This window comes from Malania oleifera, chromosome 7 (assembly GCF_029873635.1).
Source record: "Malania oleifera isolate guangnan ecotype guangnan chromosome 7, ASM2987363v1, whole genome shotgun sequence".
In the NCBI taxonomy this organism is placed as follows: Eukaryota; Viridiplantae; Streptophyta; class Magnoliopsida; order Santalales; family Ximeniaceae; genus Malania; species Malania oleifera.
Window position 1 is genome coordinate 55,592,708 of NC_080423.1, and position 19,633 is coordinate 55,612,340.

At 40.8% G+C, this 19,633-nt stretch overlaps 1 protein-coding gene across 1 annotated transcript; it reads left to right on the top strand.

Moving 5' to 3' along the window:
- The first annotated feature begins 13,038 nt into the window (after positions 1-13,038).
- On the top strand, positions 13,039-14,247 carry LOC131160844 (uncharacterized). Its single transcript, XM_058116724.1, has 4 exons — positions 13,039-13,051; positions 13,430-13,493; positions 13,635-13,863; positions 13,996-14,247. The coding sequence occupies exons 1-4, from the start codon at positions 13,039-13,041 to the stop codon at positions 14,245-14,247; spliced, it is 558 nt and encodes a 185-aa protein (XP_057972707.1).
- The last annotated feature ends 5,386 nt before the right edge of the window (positions 14,248-19,633 follow it).

Here is a 19,633-nt window from a genome sequence, read left to right on the forward strand (position 1 = left end):
TTTCAGGAAAACCATAGTAAGTTATTGTCAGGTTGTGTTCCTAGAATGTAGGACTGGGGATTAAAAATGAATTAGAAATGTTGAGATAAGTGGTGAGGATAGGTGGGTAAAATATAAGGATAGGATTTCTAAGTTGCGTCTATTGTTTTCAGGATGGATCCAGAAGGAAATAGTGCCCATGCCAGTGGCAGTGATGGAGCAGGACCATTAGGTGCAGCTGGGACCGACTCTGACACTGTATTACGTAGCGTGGCTCAACAGGTTATGGCTGATTAGGCTAGGAGTTCGAGGGAGTAGAGTGGTCCATTTGTAGGCCATGGGTGCACCATAGAGAAGTTTACGAAGATCAATCCTCTAGTGTTCTCAGGTGGAGTTGTTCCTGTAGCCGTTGAGAACTGGATGCAGGAGACTGAGAAGATCTTGGTTGTACTATAGTGTACTGAGGAATAGAGGGTCCTCTTTGCCATCTATAGACTGACAGGAGAGGCTAAGAGGTGGTGGTCTGTAGTGAGACTACTAGAGCAGTAGAGGGTGACTCTGATAGCCATGACATGGGACGGGTTTAAAGATTTGTTCTTTGATAGGTATTTTCCAACTACTGTCAGGGAAGTTAAGGTAGAAGAGTTCCTGAGTCTGAAGCAGGGACAATTATCCGTCCAGCAGTATGCAGCACATTTCATCGAGCTCTCTCGCTTTACTCCATACATTGTGCCTGATGAGGTGAAGAAGGCGAGACAGTTTGAGAGAGGCTTGAGGCGGAGTATGTTTAGGAAGGTGGTGGTGCTGCGGATCCAGGACTTGGCTGAGTTGGTTGACAGGGTGGCCTTGGCAGAGATTGGTGAGCATCTCGATGCGGATGACCAGGGAAAGAGGAAGAGATCTGCATCTACGAGCTACCAGCAGGGTCACAGACCGGGTCAGTGGAGGAGAGGTAACCATGGTAGAGGACGGAGGCAGGAGACGGGAGGACGCGAGATACAGATAGGGCAGGGTCCTTCAGTCTGTCAGATGTGCGGTAGGAGGCACTGGGGAGAGTGTCGAGCTGGTGGTGTAGTGTGCTATCGCTGCAGTAGATCGGGACATATAGTGCGGGATTGTCCTACCCCACCAGATGCAGCTCTAGTGTGCTATCGCTGCGGTAGATCGGGGCACATGGTACGAGATTGCCCTACCTCACCAGATGCAGTTCCAGCTCCTAGACCATACCGGGGAGGTTATCAGGTGCCACGTGGGGGCTAGAAGAGGAATACAGCTCCAGCCAGAGTGTTTACTCTGACGCCGGGTGAGGCTGAGACGGTGGGTGACGTGGTGATAGGTATGGTTGTTATGTTTTCTTTTAAAGTTATTGCATTATTTGATTCAAGAGCCACACACTCGTTTGTATCCTCAGGTTGTATTAAATTATGTGGGGCTGAAACACAACTGTTAGATATTGAATTGTTGGTATCTACACCGATTAGGTCAGTAGTAAGGTGTAATAGGGTGCTCCGAGATTGTTTAGTTGATATTCAAGGGAAGGCTTTGTCTTCCAATTTGATAGTACTGGACATGCACTGGTTTGATGTTATATTTGGCATAGATTGGCTAGCAGCTAATTTTGCCAACATAGATTGTTGTGCACGAGAAGTGATATTCAGATCTCCGGGGGAAGCAGAATTTAAGTTCGTAGGGTCGCAAGTACAATCCCCGCCTCAGCTAGTTTCAGCTATTCAGGCCAGAAGACTGCTGCTGAGTAGGTATCAGGGGTTTGTGGTTGTGGTGAAAGAGATGTCAGAAAATGAATTGAAACTTGCTAGCACGCTTATAGTAAAGGAGTTTACAGATGTTTTCCCAAATGAGTTACTAGGCTTGCCACCCGATCGAGAGGTAGATTTTTCCATAGATCTACTTCCAGGTACATCGCCTATTTCCAAAGTACCTTATCGAATGGCACCAGTAGAGTTGGAAGAATTAAAAAATTAGTTGCAAAATCTGCTTGATAAGGGCTTCATACAACCCAGTGTATCTTCGTGGGGAGTTTCGGTGTTATTTGTGAAGAAGAAAGACGGGACTATGAGGATGTGTATAGACTACAAGGAAATTAATAAAGTAACGATCAAGAATAAGTATCCTCTACCCCGTATTGATGATTTGTTTTACCAGCTCCAGGGTACAAGGGTGTATTCGAAGATTGACCTCAGATCTAGCTACCATCAGGTAAAGGTGAAAGTAGAAGACATCTCGAAGACGGCCTTCAAGACCCGGTACGGGCATTACGAGTTTCTCGTTATGCCGTTTGGATTGACGAATGCTTCTGCGGTATTTATGAACTTAATGAACAGAGTCTTCCACAGATACCTAGACCAGTTTGTTGTTGTTTTTATTGATGATGTACTAGTCTATTTTAGGAACTATGAGGAGCATGAGATGCACTTGAGGCAGGTTTTGCAGACACTTCAGGAAAAGAAGTTGTGCGCCAAGTTCAGTAAATGTGAATTTTGGCTTGAGAAGGTCGTGTTCTTAGGGCATGTTATATCTAGAGATGGTATTTCTGTGGATCCTAGCAAGATTGAGGCAGTAGTGAATTGGGTTAGACCGAGAAATGTCTAGGAGATCAAGAGTTTTTTGGGGCTAGCTAGATATTACTGTCGTTTCGTTGAGGGATTCTCAGCTTTGTCAGGACCCTTGACACGACTGATGAGGAAGAATGTCATATTTGAGTGGGACGACTGCTGTGAGCAGAGTTTTCAAGAGCTGAACCAGAGGTTAGTCACAGCACCAGTTTTGGTTATCCCATCTGGGGGTGAAGGGTATGTCATTTATAGTGATGCGTCCTTGAAAGGACTTGGCTGTGTATTGATATAGCATGGCAGGGTAGTTGCGTATGCGTCCAGGAAGTTGAAAGAATATGAGAAGAACTACCCTACACATGATCTTGAATTGGCTATAGTAGTACACGCGTTGAAAATTTGGAGGCATTACCTGTATGGCGAGCAGTGTGAGATTTTCTCCGACCACAAGAGCTTAAAGTATTTCTTCACGCAAAAGGAACTGAATATAAGGCAGAGAAGGTGGTTGGAGTTGATTAAGGATTTTGATTGTACCATCAGTTATCACCTGGGGAAAGCAAACGTGGTAGCTGATGCGTTGAGTAGGAAATCCAAGGAGCCAGTGTTGGCGGCTATGAGGATCCAGCATCCGATCATGATGGATCTGGAGAGACTCGACATAGAGTTAGTAGAGAGTGATCTCCCAATATGTATTGCCAACCTAGTGGTACAACCTACTCTGCAAGAAAGAATTAAAGTCGTTCAAAAGGAAGATCCAGTATTAGCAGAGGTGATACGCAGAGTGCAGATGGGTCAAGGGGAGGATTTCAGTATCGCAGATGACAGAGCTTTGTGATTCCGTTCTAGATTATGCGTTCCTGCCGATACTGAGATAGGAAGACTATTTTAGAATAAGCTCAAAGATCTCTATATACCGTTCATCTTGGTAGTATGAAGATGTATAGAGACTTGCGTGAAACGTTCTGATGGAGTGGCATGAAGAGAGAAATTGTCGAGTATGTAGCCCAGTGTTTGACGTGCCAGCAGGTAAAGGCTGAGCACCAGAGGCCGGTAAGGCAGTTGTAACCGTTATTTATCCTAGAGTGGAAGTGGAATCATATATCGATGGACTTTGTGTCAGGACTGCCGACGGCATTACATGGCCAGAATGCCATCTGGGTGATTGTTGACCGTTTGACTAAGACCGCCCACTTTATACCTATCAAGATCAGCTACTCCCTTAGCCATTTAGCGGAGATTTACATTCAAGAGATAGTACGTTCTCATGGGGTGCCAGTATCGATTGTGTCGGATAGAGACCCTTGATTTACATCACAATTTTGGAGGAGTTTGCAGGAGGCTCTGGGGTCTCAGTTCTCGTTTAGTACAGCATTCCATCCTCAGTTAAACAAGCAAACTGAGAGAACGATACAGATATTAGAGGACATGCTCAGAGCATGTGTACTAGACTTTGGGGGTAGTTGGACTCAGTTCATGCTGCTGGTAGAGTTCGCGTATAATAATAGTTATCAGTCTAGCATTGGCATGGCACCATTTGAGGCTCTATATGGTAGGAGATGCCGTTCTCCTTTGTTTTGGGATGAAGTGGGTGAGCGGTGATTAGTGGGGCCAAAACTTGTGTAGCAAGCGCGTGATAAGGTTCGGCTTATTAAAGGCAGGATTAGTGCAGCTCAAAGCCGACAGAAAAGTTACGCTAACCATCACAGCAGGAATTTAGAGTTTGATGTGGGTGATCACGTATTTTTGAAGATAGTTCCGATGAAAGAGGTTATGCGCTTTGGGAAGAAGGGTAAACTTAGTCCTAGGTTTATCGGTCCATTTGAGATTCTAGATAAAGTGGGATCGGTAGCTTATAGGCTAGCTTTACCTCCGGTGTTGTCCAGGATCCATGACGTATTCCATGTGGCTATGTTAAGGAAATACATTCCAGATCCTTCTCATATCATCAGTTATGATGAGTTGGAGCTTAGTGATTCACTGGGATATGGGGAGGTACCAGTACAGATTCTGAATAGGAAAGTACAGGAGCTACGTAATAAGAAAATTCCTCAGGTAAAGTTTTTGGGGAGGAATCATGCAGTAGAAGAGGCTTCTTGGGAATCCGAGGAGCAGATGAGACAGAGATATTCGCATCTATTCCAAGAAAGTTGATGGGATAAAATGCAAGTAGTTAGGTAGTTTCTTTTGCAGGTACATGTAATGGTTTAATTAGTGTAGTATTTTAGTTTTGGGAGAATGGTTTTCTTTTATATATGTAATCTTCTAAGACTCGAAATGTAACCATGGTATCCCTCCGCCATAAATGAGGGTAGGTAATAAAATGAGTAGACCCTTAAAGGATGGCGAGTTACGGGAACAGTAAATTTCGAGGACGAAATTCTTTTAAGAGGGGAGGAATGTAGTAACCGGGAAAAATAAAATTTTAAAAAAATAATAATAATAATAAAATAATAAAATAAAATAAATTAATCAAATTAACAAGTAAAATGAATAGTATAATAAGGAATATATATATACACATATATATATATATTGAAACATATATATATATATATAAGTAAGTTATTATGATATATATTTAATATATATAAGTTAAAAGTATATATATATATATATATATATATATATATATATATATATATATAAAGTTGCATAAGCTTCTCTAGGAAGCTTTGCTTCAACTAGTAAGTAATTATGATATTAATATATATATATATATATATATATATATATATATATAAAAAACTACAATTTTCACCAGGAAGCTTTGAAAGCCAAAATCCAATTTGAAGTGGATTCCTGTGCCTGTGCCAGTGCTCTCTCTCTCTCTCTCTCTCTCTCTCTCTCTCTCTCTCTCTCTCTCTCTCTCTCTCTCTCTCTCTCTCTCTTTCTCTTTGATTCCGGGCTAGTTTTATGCCGGATTGACAAACCGAAGCCACCACGACGCTCCTAGCGAAGTTCTTTGCAAATCTGCCTGAGCGGATCGTTGGAGAAAGCAATTTAGAAATCATCCCTAAGTTGAAGTAAGACTTTTCAATCCAAATTCGAAGTTGTGACAGTTGAGAAAAGTATTATACGCGTTGAAATATTAAAGTTTAATACTGTGAGTTTTCGTTTCTAGGGGTGTTGATTGGGAACATTGGAAATCATCCCCAAGTTGAGGTAAGGCTTTTTAAGCCAAATTTGACTTTGTGGCTGTTATAGAAAATGTTGTACATATGAAAATACTGAAATTTAATATTGGGAATTTTCAGTTTCAGGGTATTGGTCAGGAAATCTTACAGGGGTTAGATTAGATTGTTTTGGGGGCTTTCTCAGTAGTCAGGTAAGGGGATAAACTAAGCTAGTTTTGTTTTGAGAAAATACTTGTATATATATATATATATTTAGCATCTGATTTATGGAAAATAAATATATTTATATATATATGTGTTATATTTGCAAAATACTATGAAAATGATTGTATGATTGAATATGTGAAAATCCGTTTGTGTGGCATGAGTAAAAATGTTGTGAAATACTGTTTTCTGGGAATGTGGTCGATATGAATTTTTATGATGAAAAATCGCCGTACGGGCCGAGATTTTTATATGATTTGCTGGCGTACGGGCCGTGTTATGTGACTGTGATTTGCCGGCGTACGAGCCGTGTTATGTGGATGTGATTTGCCAGCGTACGGGCTGTGCTATGATTTGTCGGCGTATGGGCCGAACTATGATAAAATGTGTAATTCCGGCATACGGGCCGATGATTTTCATAAAATATGTATATGTGAAAAATGATATGATTGATTTGATAATTATTGATATGAGATATCCATGTATCACGATTTTAGTATATATATATGATATCAGAACCTGGTTGGCTTGGTCTAGGCTAGCACTTGCATGGTACCGCTGCTGTGTGTCCATGATCTTCGTGATCATGATATTTGTGTTAACGCCGCTGTATGGAGTGGTGTGAGATTGGATGGTTGATGTGATTTATAAGAAGTGTGCTGATCGCCCCTGGTGTACGAACCAGGTCTGGCAGATCCATCAGACCTACAAACTATTGTTTGACTTGGCAGTGGTTGGCCAACCATTGTCAGGTCCCGCCTTCGGGCCACACAACCCAGTCATGTGGGGGTAATACATAACAACAACTAGCTAACCTACCAGGAATGTTTTATGTTATTATTATTATTATATGATATGAAATATGATTATGAAAAATGTAGTATGTTCTGCCATGTTTTGATGGTATATGTATGTTTCCCAGATTTGATAAACAGTACTGAACATGTTATGTTTGATATATGTTGAACAAATAATACTCATGTTGCCACACACTAGTATTAGATTATTTCCTTTACTGAGAGGTGTCTCACCCCTTCATCTTATAAACTTTTCAGGAGCCCCTGATAGGAGAGCGAGAAAAGCCCCGCTGACCTAGTGCTGGATATTTGCCCTTTTTGAAGGGTAAGTTTCTTTTTGTAGGAATAGTTAGATTTAGTGGGAATTGTCCCTAAATTCCATTTTTGGGATGTATATATGGAAATACGGTGGGATAGTGACTCTGGTATTTGTAGTCATATGATGGGTGTTTTGTAATTATAATATTGAGGAATATGAAATGATCAGATGCATGTGATTGTATGTTTCCTGCTGCTTAGGCTTCTGCTATATGTTATGATGTATCCCTGGTACCCATGGGTCCAGGTGGATTGTGACCTACTGAGTTGGAATGTGAGATGTGTGGTATTGATTTTATGATGATATTATTATTATTATAAAAAAATGTGGAAAAATGAGCAGGTCGTGACATAATTTCTTGGTATCAGTGCAAAGAGATGCTACTTGTATGGGCGGGTAGACATCCCGATCCTCAGAAACCTTCGCCTTTAAAATAATGAAGATGTGTATACTGACGACAAGGTAATTCTCTACCCGAGGTCTTACAGAGTAAGGCGAGTGCTCTGGTAGGTATGTTAGGCCCTGAACCCCAAAATGGGACCCAAGGGTGAAAATATAATCTAACTTGTCCCTGTATCTGATAAAACATCCAAAGATACAGTACAATGGATGAGGGTCTGACCCCGTGGGGTTCCCAGGCACCCTAAACCCATCCAATCACAATCATATACGCAGTGAAAAAAGGTCATTCTATAACAACATATACAGTACCATACCAGAGTCTATGCAAGAGCAAAACATGGCTCTATCAAAACATACAAACGGGAACCCAAATACATCTCAAAATGGCAACCCACTGAAAATACAGTCCTAGCACTTACCCAAGCGCTAAACGCAGTACACCGGCCACTACGCTCCCTAGACCAGGACGCTAGTTCCGGTTACTCAAAGAACTTATAAAAATGTACGTATAGCAGGGTTGAGACACCTCTTAGAAGGGAAGAACACAGGTTATATCGGTGTGTGGCATTTGAGTGTTATCATAATACACTAACATGCATGGATCAATAGTCAAAACAATCAACACAGTTCTAGTATTTTCACAAACCAAATAATACAATCTAGTGTCAACACACCCTTCGGCTCGAAGCCGAACTATTTGGTGATATTTCACACCGTTGGGTAAAAATCGGCGATCTGGTGGTATTTCACACCCTTCGGCCAATGCCGGTAGTTTGGTGATATTTCACACCCTTCGGCAAACGTCGGTGCCCCCGGTAACCTGGCATAGCATCAGCGTTGAACCGGTGCAGATCTGGTGTTCACACACCCTTCGGCTTGAAAGCCGGCTAATCTAGTGGTATTGCGCACTCTTCGGAAAAAGTCAGATTTTCAAACCTGGAACAATTTTGAACCCCGTTTCTATTTCACCAAGATACAAAATATGCATGCTCATATAACCAAACAAACCACACCCATTTGGTAATCTAAATCATGGTTTTCCAAACAAATACAGTTTAAACAAGTCAAGGCATGGTCATCCCAATATCACAGTATAAATCAATATATACCCACGGTTATCAACAAAACCTGGGATGCAGCCCGTCGCCCCCTTTTCCCAAAACTGTAATAATGAAAAACCTATAGTTTTCCCCGTTAGATCCCCCTAAATGAGTAGCCAAAACACACACAAGACTCTGAACCACAGTTCCACCGTACTCGATTTCAAAAATAACCGATATAAACACAGTTCTCCTTACCTTTTCCCCGAAAAGCAAATCACGAACTCTAAGGTCCCTAAATAGCGAACCGAGTTCCAAAACCTACAAATCACAGTACAGAATATGCTCGCAAGACAAGTACCTACAAAACTACCGGATTAGAAATGAAAACTGAGTCTTACCTCGATTTTTCACCAAAACCCAAAAATCTCCGAAACGAGATTCCGATCCATAGAAATTGTAGAGAATCCTTCCACGATCCTCGTGGTAACTTCAGATTTCCGATTCCATCAACAATTGGCGAAGAAATCTAGAGAGAGAGAGTGTAGGGAGAGTTTTAGAGAGAGAGAAAGATAGGATTGAAGTTTCTTAGTGAGGAAGTAATGAAATTTTCTATTTATAGCCCTTTGACCCGGCCCTACTCGTCGACAAAGTGGTGTTCTCGTCGATGAATCTTTCATTGACTTCGTCGACAAATTGGTGGCCTCGTCGACGAATCTGAGATCACCGGTTTTTTTGAGACTCCTCGGCTTCTCCTCGTCAACGAAACCCTAAATTTCATCAACAAGAAGAACAATGGCTTTGTTGACAAAATATGCCAAATTCCCAATTTGCCCCTCTCTTATTTATTTAAACCCAGTTATCATGGTTCGGGTTCTTACAATCTCCCCTATTTTCAAAAATTTCGTCCTCGAAATTTGCCATCTCTCATTTATAAAGTCATATCCAGAAAACACATATACGAACTACTAACAAGAAACTGGCGACTACTACAGCGCAGTCCCAACATACTTATACACATACATACCCTCACTTATGGCGGAGGAATACCGTGGTTACATATACAACAGTCTCAGGAGTTCACAATACACACACACTCCCGACGACTAACCACCTATTCCAACCCACAATAGGATTATGTACAAGTGCTCAAAACAACTGTGGATACTTCCGGTGTATTTTTGTTTCCAGTTCCTAGAAGCTTCCTCAACCTCGTGGTTTCACCACAATACCTTCACTAACGGTATCTCTTTGGTATGAAGCTTTTGAACTTTACGGTCCAGAACTTGAACAGGTATCTCCTCATATGCTAAAGTATCCCCAATTTCCAACTCATCATAGCTAATAACATGTGAAGGATCCAACACGTACCTTCTCAATATGGATACGTGAAACACATCATGGACCTTTGAAAGTGCTGGAGGTAATGTGATCTTGTAGGCTACCGGACCCACTTGCTCAAGTACCTCGAATGGTTCGATATACCTCGGGCTCAACTTGCCCTTCCTCCCAAATCTCATTACCCCTTTCATTGGAGCGATACGCAGAAATACCTTACCTCCCACTTCGAACTCTAACTCACGGCAGCAAGCATATGCATAACTCTTCTGCTGACTCTAAGCTGATCTAATCCTCTCCCGGATCAAACCCACCTTCTCAGATGCCTGCTGCACAAGTTCAGGTCCTAACACCTGACGTTCACCAACCTCATCCCAACACAAAGGAGATCGACACCTCCGACCATACAAAGCCTCGAACGGTACCTTCCCGATACTAGAGTGGAAGCTGTTGTTATAAGCGAACTCTACAAGTGGCATAAACTGTATCTAGCTACCACTAAAGTCTAGCACACAAGCTCGCAACATATCTTCCAATATCTGTATCGTCCTCACCGACTGTCCATCAGTCTGGGGGTGGAACGATGTACTGAAAGTAAGCTTCATCCCCAATGCCTCCTACAAGCTCGTCTAGAATTGAGAAGTAAACCTCGGATCTCGATATGTCACAATGGACACCGGTACCCCATGCATTCTCACAATCTCATACACATACAACTCTGCCAGCCTACTTAAAGGATAGCCAACTTTCATCGGTATGAAATGTGCAGGTTTCGTTAATCTATCCACGATCACCCAAATAGCATTCTGCCCGTGAAGCGTTGGTGGCAAACTAGTCACAAAATCCACGGAAATATGCTCTCATTTCCACACCGGAATAGGCAAAGGCTGCAACGGCCCTGCTGGCCTCTGATGTTCAGCTTTCACCCGCTGACACATCAGACATTGCTCTATGAACTGAGCAATCTGCCTCTTCATACCAGACCACTAGAAGGTCTCGCGCAAGTCCCGATACATCTTTGTACTACCAGGATGTACCGTATACATAGAATGATGCGTCTCCTCTAAAATAGTCTTTCTGATCTCATCATCGTTTGGAACACACAGTCTGGTCCCAAACCTCAATACACCCCCTTCAGAGATGTTAAACTCTGTAGTCAGTCCCTACTGTACTTTTTCTATAACCTCTGCCAACTCTACATCACTAGCTTGCGCGGCTTTTATACGCTCAAACAAGGTCAGTTGGACCACCATACCAGCAAGAAAAGCCTGATGATCACCAATCACCAACTCTATACCCGAGCTTTCCAAATATCATCTGATGTGACACTGAGTTACAATTGCAGATATAGCCGTAGGCCCTGACTTCCGACTCAATGCATCAGCCACCACATTAGCCTTCCCCAGGTGATAACTGATCGTGCAATCGTAGTCTTTAATCAACTCTAGCCACCGCCTCTACCTCATGTTCAACTCCTTCTGTGTGAAGAAATACCTAAGGCTCTTATGGTCAGTGAAAATCTCACACTGCACCCCGTACAGATAATGTTGCCAGATCTTCAATGAATATACCACAACAACCAATTCCAGATCATGCATAAGGTAGTTCTTCTTATACTCTTTCAATTGCATACGCTACTACCTTACCCTACTGCATGAGCACACATCCTAGGCCTTTTAGGGACGTATTACTATAAATCACAAACCCACCATTCCCCGAAGGAATGGTCAACATTAGAGCAGTAACCAGCCGGTGCTTCAACTCTTGAAAGCACTGCTCGCAATCACTAGTCCACTCAAACTAAACTCCCTTCCTGGTCAATCGTGTCAGAGGTCTAGTCAATTTAGAGAAACCCTCTACGAACCGACGATAGTAACCCGCCAATCCTAGAAAACTCCGAACCTCCTACACATTCTTCGGCCTTACCAAGTTGACCACAACCTTAATCTTGCTAGGATCAACTGATATACCATCCCCAGTAACCATATGGCCTAAGAACACAATCTGACTCAACCATAATTCACACTTCTTCAGCTTAGCATACAGCTTCTTCTCCCGCAGAATCTGTAACACTAACCTCAAATGTTCCACATGCTCTTCTGTACTTCTTGAGTATACCAGAATGTCATCAATGAACACCACCACGAATCGATCTAGGTACTCATGGAAAACCCTGTTCATTAGATCCATGAACACCACTGGTGCATTCGTCAACCCAAAAGGTATGACTAAAAACTCGTAATGGCCATATCTGATTCGGAAAGCAGTCTTTGCTATATCCTCCACTCTAACCCTCACTTGATGATATCCTGAACACAAATCGATATTCGAAAAGATCCGCGTGCCCTGCAACTGGTCAAATAGATCATCTATACGAGGTAAAGGATAATGTTTTTTCACAGTTACCTTGTTAATCTCACGATAATCAATGCACATCTGCATCGAACCGTCGTTCTTCTTCACAAATAGCATTAGAGCTCCTTAGAGTGAAACACTAGGTCGAATGAATCCCCTATCTAGTAAATCCTGCAACTGCTCCTTCAACTCCCGAAGTTCTGCTAGAGCCATCCGGTATGGAGCTTTAGAGATCGGTGCCTTACCGGGCAGCAACTCTATCGCAAACTCCACCTCATGATCTCGAGGTAAATTGGATAAATCATCTAGAAATACATCCGGGAACTCGCTGACTACCTGAATGTCCTCGAGGCTCAACTCATCCCGCGGCGGTTCCTTCATACAAGCTAGGTACCCCTGACATCCGTCTAAGAGTAGCCTCCTCGCTTATAATGCCGACAAAATTTGTGGTGCTGGACGCACACACGATCCCAAGAATTCGTACTCTTGCTCCCCAGGAGGTCTGAAAACTACCACCTTCCTATGACATTCGATCACAGCATAACTGGAGAACAACCAATCCATCCCCAAAATGACGTTGAACCCGACATGTCATATACCACAAGATTCACCGATAGCAGCTTCTTCTGAATTTCCACTGGACAGTCTACCAACATTTTCCTACAGAAAGATACACTCCCAGATGGCGTAGTAACAGATAACACATCATTCATGTCTTGGGTCTCAACCCCACATCATCCCACAAAATTCACAAACACAAAGGAATGGGTTGCACCCGAATCAAACAGAACAGAAACTTTATTCGAAAGCAATAATAAGGTACCTATCACCATGTTATCTGCATGCTCAGCATCCGCTGGAGTAAGAGAGTATACTCTGGACGGAGCTGTATTCACCTGAATGGTTCCCAGAGGTATTTGATTGCTTCTTGGCTCCCACTGATTGCAGGCACATCTCGCTTCGGTGCACGACAATCACGAAACATGTGACTTGGTTGGCCACACTTATAGCAGTTACCTCCAAATGACTGGCACTCACCCTCGTGCCATTTGTGGAACAAGTGGCACCCGAGCCCCACTTGGCGGGTTCAGGGCGTCACATTGTGGTATCAAAGCATTAGGTTATAGGTTCTGCAGAATTTAGGATTGATTAATGCCAGAGTATAGGTACAAATAAGGATAAGGATAGGAATAGGTAGATTAGGATGTTAATAGGATATTTTGAGTTTTAATTCGTAGCTTAGAGGCAGAAATCCCTTGATGGACTTTTTTGAGTTTCTGAATTCGGCCAGTTTCAGAAAACTATGGTAAATCTGTTGATGGTAATGTTTCTAAGCAGAGAGACTGGAACTCAGAGTTAGAAGGTTAAGTTGATTTGGGGATAAGCTGGTTGTTTGATGTTTTAATTGAGGATTTAAATGTTAAACTGATTTGTTGTTTTATAACTATACCTAATGTGATATGAAGGTTCTAAATTCGCTTTTGTCCTGTCTACAGGATGGATTCCAGGGGAAAGGACATTGATGCTGGAGAGGAGAATGATGTAGGAGCTACCAGTGCGGGCGGCGTTGACCCACTTGTAGTGGAGAGCTGGGTGCAAGAAATGGAGAAAATGTTGGTAGTATTATCTTGCACCGAGGCACAGAAGGTTCTCTTCACTACCTTTAAGCTAACAGGGGAGGCCAAACGTTGGTGGCAAGCAGTGAAGCTGCTAGAGGAACAGCGGGTAGTACCCACGGATATGACCTAGAGTCGATTTAAGGATCTTTTCTATGATCGGTACTTCCCTGCCGCCACCAGGGCTGCGAAAGCAGAGGAATTTTTCCTCCTGACTCAGGGGCAACTTACTGTGCAGTAGTACATTGCGAAGTTCATGGAGCTCTCTAGTTTTGCACCTTTTATGGTTCCAAATGAATTCCAGAAGGCGAGGTGGTTTGAAAGGGGATTGAAATCTAGAATTCACAAACAAGTGGTAGTCCTGAAGGTACAGAGCTTTTTAGAGTTGGTGGATAAAGCCACCGTGGCAGAACTGAGTCTGCAGAGGAGTGCAGAGATGGCAGAGCAGAGGAAGAGGCCTATGCCTCCCAGTTTTTCTAATGATGCCAGATAGGGCTCATGGAAGAGGGACAAATATGTTGGGGGACAGAGATTTGATAGAGGTGATCGAGGATGTCAGAGCGATTCATCACCTCCTTATTGTGCTCGTTGTAAGTTGAGGTATTGGGGAGAGTGCCTAACTAAGAACATTAAGTGCTATTGGTGTGGCAGATCTTGCCACATGGCCCAAGATTGTTGGGGACTGCCGAACAATGCACCCGCTCCTGATCAGCACTAGAGGAAGGAGCCACTGCCTCATGGTGGTTCGGCGCGTGTGTATACCATGGTTCCAGCTAATAAGGATATTGCTCGTGGTGCAAGAGCAGGTATGATTTTATATTAAAAATTGATTTGATTTTAGATTCATATGCTTACTTAGAATTGTGGAGTATATTGAATTTGTGGTATAATAATAATTAAGTAATTTTAGAGTTTTGTAAAATAATTTATTAGTGAATTTCGGGGATGAAATTTCATAAGGAGGGGAGAATGTAACGACCAAAAAAATATATATTATTAATTATTTAATTATTATTAATAAAATAAATTAAATTAAGAAATTTAAGGATTGTGGGTGTGTATATATATATATATATATATATATATATATGTATGTATACTTATAAAAGTATATATAAAATTATTATATAATAAGGTATAAGGTAAAGGGATAAAGGAAAGAAAAAAAAAAATGAAAACTTAGTGCTTAAGCTTCCTGGAGCAAAAGGAAGTGGAAAAGAAGGAAAAAAAAAAAAAGCTTCTCACGCACATGAAGGAAAAAAAAAAAAAAAAATCTCTCAACTCATGCTCTCCACTCCTTCCCTCTCCACGATTTCGAGGTGGATTCTCACCCAATTGAAATCCGAAAATATAACTTGACTCTATTCTTCGCCACCAACATATCTACCAAAGTGGATTTGTCGTAGGAGCAATATAAGCATATCTCCTGGGGTAAGGCAAATTCTTATTCTTGCCTCATTTTTTCTTAAATTTTAAGTCAAATGGGCGATCGGACGCCACCACGAGAATCTAGGGATGATTCTCTACAAGTCTAGCGGGCTTGATTTCTCGTGGGATCGTTGTAGACATAGCCCCAAAATTAGGATAAATGGGTTATTTAGAAATTAATTGTTATTTAATTATTATAAATTAGGAAAGGTTAAAATAATATTTTATTGTGGTTGATTTGATTGAATCAGGGTTCAGGTGAGCATTGTGGGTATAATTTTGGGAACCCTACAGGCGTGGTTCAGAAAATCAGGTAAAGGAGAATAAAATTATATTAGTATTTTATTGAGGTGAGCTGGTTATTTATGAGCATATAAAATTTGTTATTTATCTATATGATTTTTTTTAGAACAACTTGAGTATTAGAATATGATGATTTTGTTTAAGGTTTATATTTGGGATAATTGCATATGATATTAAATTTGTGTGACATGGGAACAATTTTTCCTAATAAATTAAATATGAATTATTGTAGTATTTGGATTTGCATGTGGAAATGTATTGATCTGTTGGACTACTGTGTGAGAATGTATTGATATGTTGGATACTTGTGTGGTAATGCATTGATGCATTTGTGTGAACTAACTGGTGTGGTTATTCGTGTGCATCTTAATATAACGTTGGCATGAGGAAGTTGTTATATTGCCTAGATATAAATCATGATATGACTATGGCAGGTCGAGGAGCTCGTCATATTGTCATTTATATGGGGTAGGACATTGGCAGGTCGAGGAGCTTGTTCTACTGATGTATGAAGGGTAGGTCATGGGGATTGGATACTGGTGAATAGTGGTGCCTGTGTGGGCCACGTGTTGCGGAAGCTGGAGTGGTGCCTGTGTGGGCCACGTTATATCATGTGTGGATAATGGCGCTTGTGTGGGCCATGTTATGTATCCTATGTGGATAGTGGCGCATGTGTGGGCCATGTTATGTACCTTGTGTGGGCCACGTGTAGATAAGAAGTAAGTAGGTGCTTGTATGGGTCACGTACTGATATGTACGCAAGTTGCTCTGTGTGGGCCACGTATTGAGGACATTGGAAGATGAAGTTTAAGTTGCATGATTCCTGTGTAGATGTGTTGTGCATGTGAATTTAATTAAAACATAATAATAATGATATAACATATTGTGAATGCATGTGTGTGCATACGGTGAGGTAAACATACCACCGGGGGCTTACTGAGAAAGGTGAGTGTTCTGCTAGGTAATTTCTTAGTATCAGTGCAAAGGGATGCTATTTGTATGGGCGGGTAGACATCCCGATTCTTAGAAACCTTCGCCTTTAAAATAATAAAGATGTGTATGCTAATGACGAGGTAATTCTCCACTTGAGGGCTTACTGAGTAAGGTGAGGGCTCTGGTAGGTATCTAGTAGGTACCAGAGCAGAGGGAAGCTACTTGTATGGGCGGATAATCTTCCCTATTATCGGGGACTTTCGCCTGCATAAAAATTATGTGCTTGTGCATATTGGATGTGTATATGATATTAGATGTCAGTGATGTTATTAATGATATGTTTTCTCAGTTGTTATTGATGTTATGTGAGAAACATTTTATTTTGATATATAAATATTAAAACTCATTTGTCACACACTGCTACAATTTATTCCTCCCTTACTGAGAAGTGTCTCATCCTAGTGGACTAACAACTTTTCAGGTTCTTCTTTAGATCGATTTTGAAGGCCTAGGCTAGGATTGTCTTTTTGGTGGTTCTTTTTTGGGGTATTGTGAGATACTAAAATATATATGCAGATATATTTGTACTAGGTTATGTTTTAAATGATGGTTGTGGATACGGATATTTGGATGTTGTAGTGTTCGTTTTTAGGTTGTTATATAGAACTCTGGTATTTATTTGAGGTTATTTATTTATGTTCTGCTGCGTGCATGTTAAATATGGTATCAAATACAGGAGATTGGAACACGTGGCACCCGGGCCCCATTTGGCGGGTTGGGGCGTCACAAAAACTCAGTGACGATTACATTCAAATACACTTAATTGATTTCAATAGATAATTTGAAACAAAATAAACTCTCAAATACAATTTCTCTCTTCTCACTTATTATTCACCCTCTCTACACCACATATTACATTACACACACACACACACACACACACACATATCTATTTATAGCAAAGCATTTGACGATAAGTGAAGATTATAATCAATAATGGTGGGCTAATTGGTGGGTTGCCGTCGACTCCAATGCAAATTCAACAATAGTGGGTTGGGATTGATGAAGCTGCCACCTGTCAAATTTTGCTGCCACCGTCCCATCGTCAAGTTTAATCTTCAACATCCCCCTTTAAACTTGACTCTCGTAGTTTTGTCATTCCGAGAATTATCTTCAGTCTTACAAAAATATCATGCCTAAGTGACTTTGTGAAAATGACAATAATATGATTATACGTTCTGCAGGATATCAGTTCGGCTTCTTTTTCCTTGATATGCTCCCTGATAAAATGATACCGAGTATCAATATGTTTACTTCTTGTATGGTAAACTCTTCGCAAGTGCAATCGCTGATCGATTGTTGATGTTGACTTCTATGGGGTTATCTTGAAGAAATTTCAGATACTTCAATACATTCCCGATTCATATACCATGAGAAATAGCTGAGCTATTAGCAACATACTTAGTTTCACATGATGACAACGTTATAATGGGTTGCTTCTTTGATGACCATGTAAACGTTGTATCTCCCATGAAGAATGTGAATCCAGTCATACTTTTTCTTTCATCAAGATCTCCTCCCTAATCACTATCTGAATAACCAATAAGTTTGCAATCACCTTTTGATGAATAAAACATACCATCAGTGATGGTACCTTTGACATAGCGGAGTATCCTTTTTGTTGCATTCAGATGGGACTGGTCAGGAGTCTCCATGTACCTGCTGACAAGTCCAACTCCATAGAGTATGTTTGGTTTGATGCACATCAAATACCTCAAGCTTCCATCCAAACTCTTGAAATATATGGGGTCAACGTTTCCTTACTCATTCTTTCTCAACTCCAATCTCATTTCAACCGGAGTTGTCACATGATTGCATTTTTCCATCCCAAACTTCTTTAATACTTCTTTTGCACAGTGGCTCTGGGAGATAAAGATTCCCTTCTCGCTTTGCACGACTTCTATGCCAAGAAAATGAGTCATCTGACCAATATTCGTCATTTCGAATTCTTTGACCATGCTTATTTTGAAGGCAGCAAACATCTCTGGATTGTTGCCGGTGAAAATTATATCATCAACATATAGCACTATAAAAAAACTAGTTTTTAGTGACGGATTTAATTTCGTCACTAAAAGTGGGTATTAGTGACGGTTGTTACATAGGAAAACATTTTTAGCGCAGAAATTGTCTCGAGAAAATATTAGCGACAACTTCTGCAGTATTAGTGGCGAATTAAGTCCGTCACTAAAAGATACTTATTAGTGATAATTAAATAATCGTCACTATATTATTTAAAAAAAAATTATTTCAGAATATTAGCGATGAATTTAAAGATTCGTCACTATTAACCCATTATTAGTGATGGATTTAGGAGCCGTCACTAATACTTCTTTGATTTAAAAAAAATAAAAAAAAATATTTCAAAATATTAGTGACGAATTTGAAGATTCGTCACTATTAGCCCCTTATTAGTGACGGATTTCAGAATCGTCACTAATACTTCTTTTATTTAAAAAAAAAATTTAATTTTTTTTTCACAATATTAGTGACGAATATTCAAATTCGTCACTATTAGCCCCTTATTAGTGATGGATTTGGGAACCGTCACTAATACTTCTTTTATTTATTTATTTTTAAAAATTCACAATATTAGTGATGAATCTTCAAATTCGTCGCTATTAGCCTCTTATTAGTGACAGATTTGGGAACCATCACTAATACTTCTTTTATTTAAAAAAAAAAATTTTCACAATATTAGTAGCGAATTTTCAAATTTATCACCATTAGTCCTTTACTAGGGACGGATTTGAAAATGGTCACTAATACTTCTTTTATTTAAAAAAAAAAAATTATTTCACTCTCTTTTCCAAAGTTGCCCCCAATCTCTCCCTCATTTCCCAACTTTCCCTAATCCCTCTATCCGTGGCAGCCCCAGCTTCTTGCCCTCGCTCGTCGCCATTTGCTCCTCCCACCGCCGCCGCTGCCGCTGTCGTAAAGCTCCTCCCAGGTTTTCTTCTTCTTCTTCTTCTTCTTCTTCTTCTTCTTCTGCAAACCAACGTGTGTGACTGTGTGCGTTGTTTGTGTGCGTGCGTGTGTGGTTATAGATGCATACAAATTCACCCATATTTTTCAAAAATAAACACATAGCCACCCTCAGAATCTGCCAATCTGCTGCCTTGTGAAATTTCATAGCTAGAAAGTGCCCCTTGCGTTGC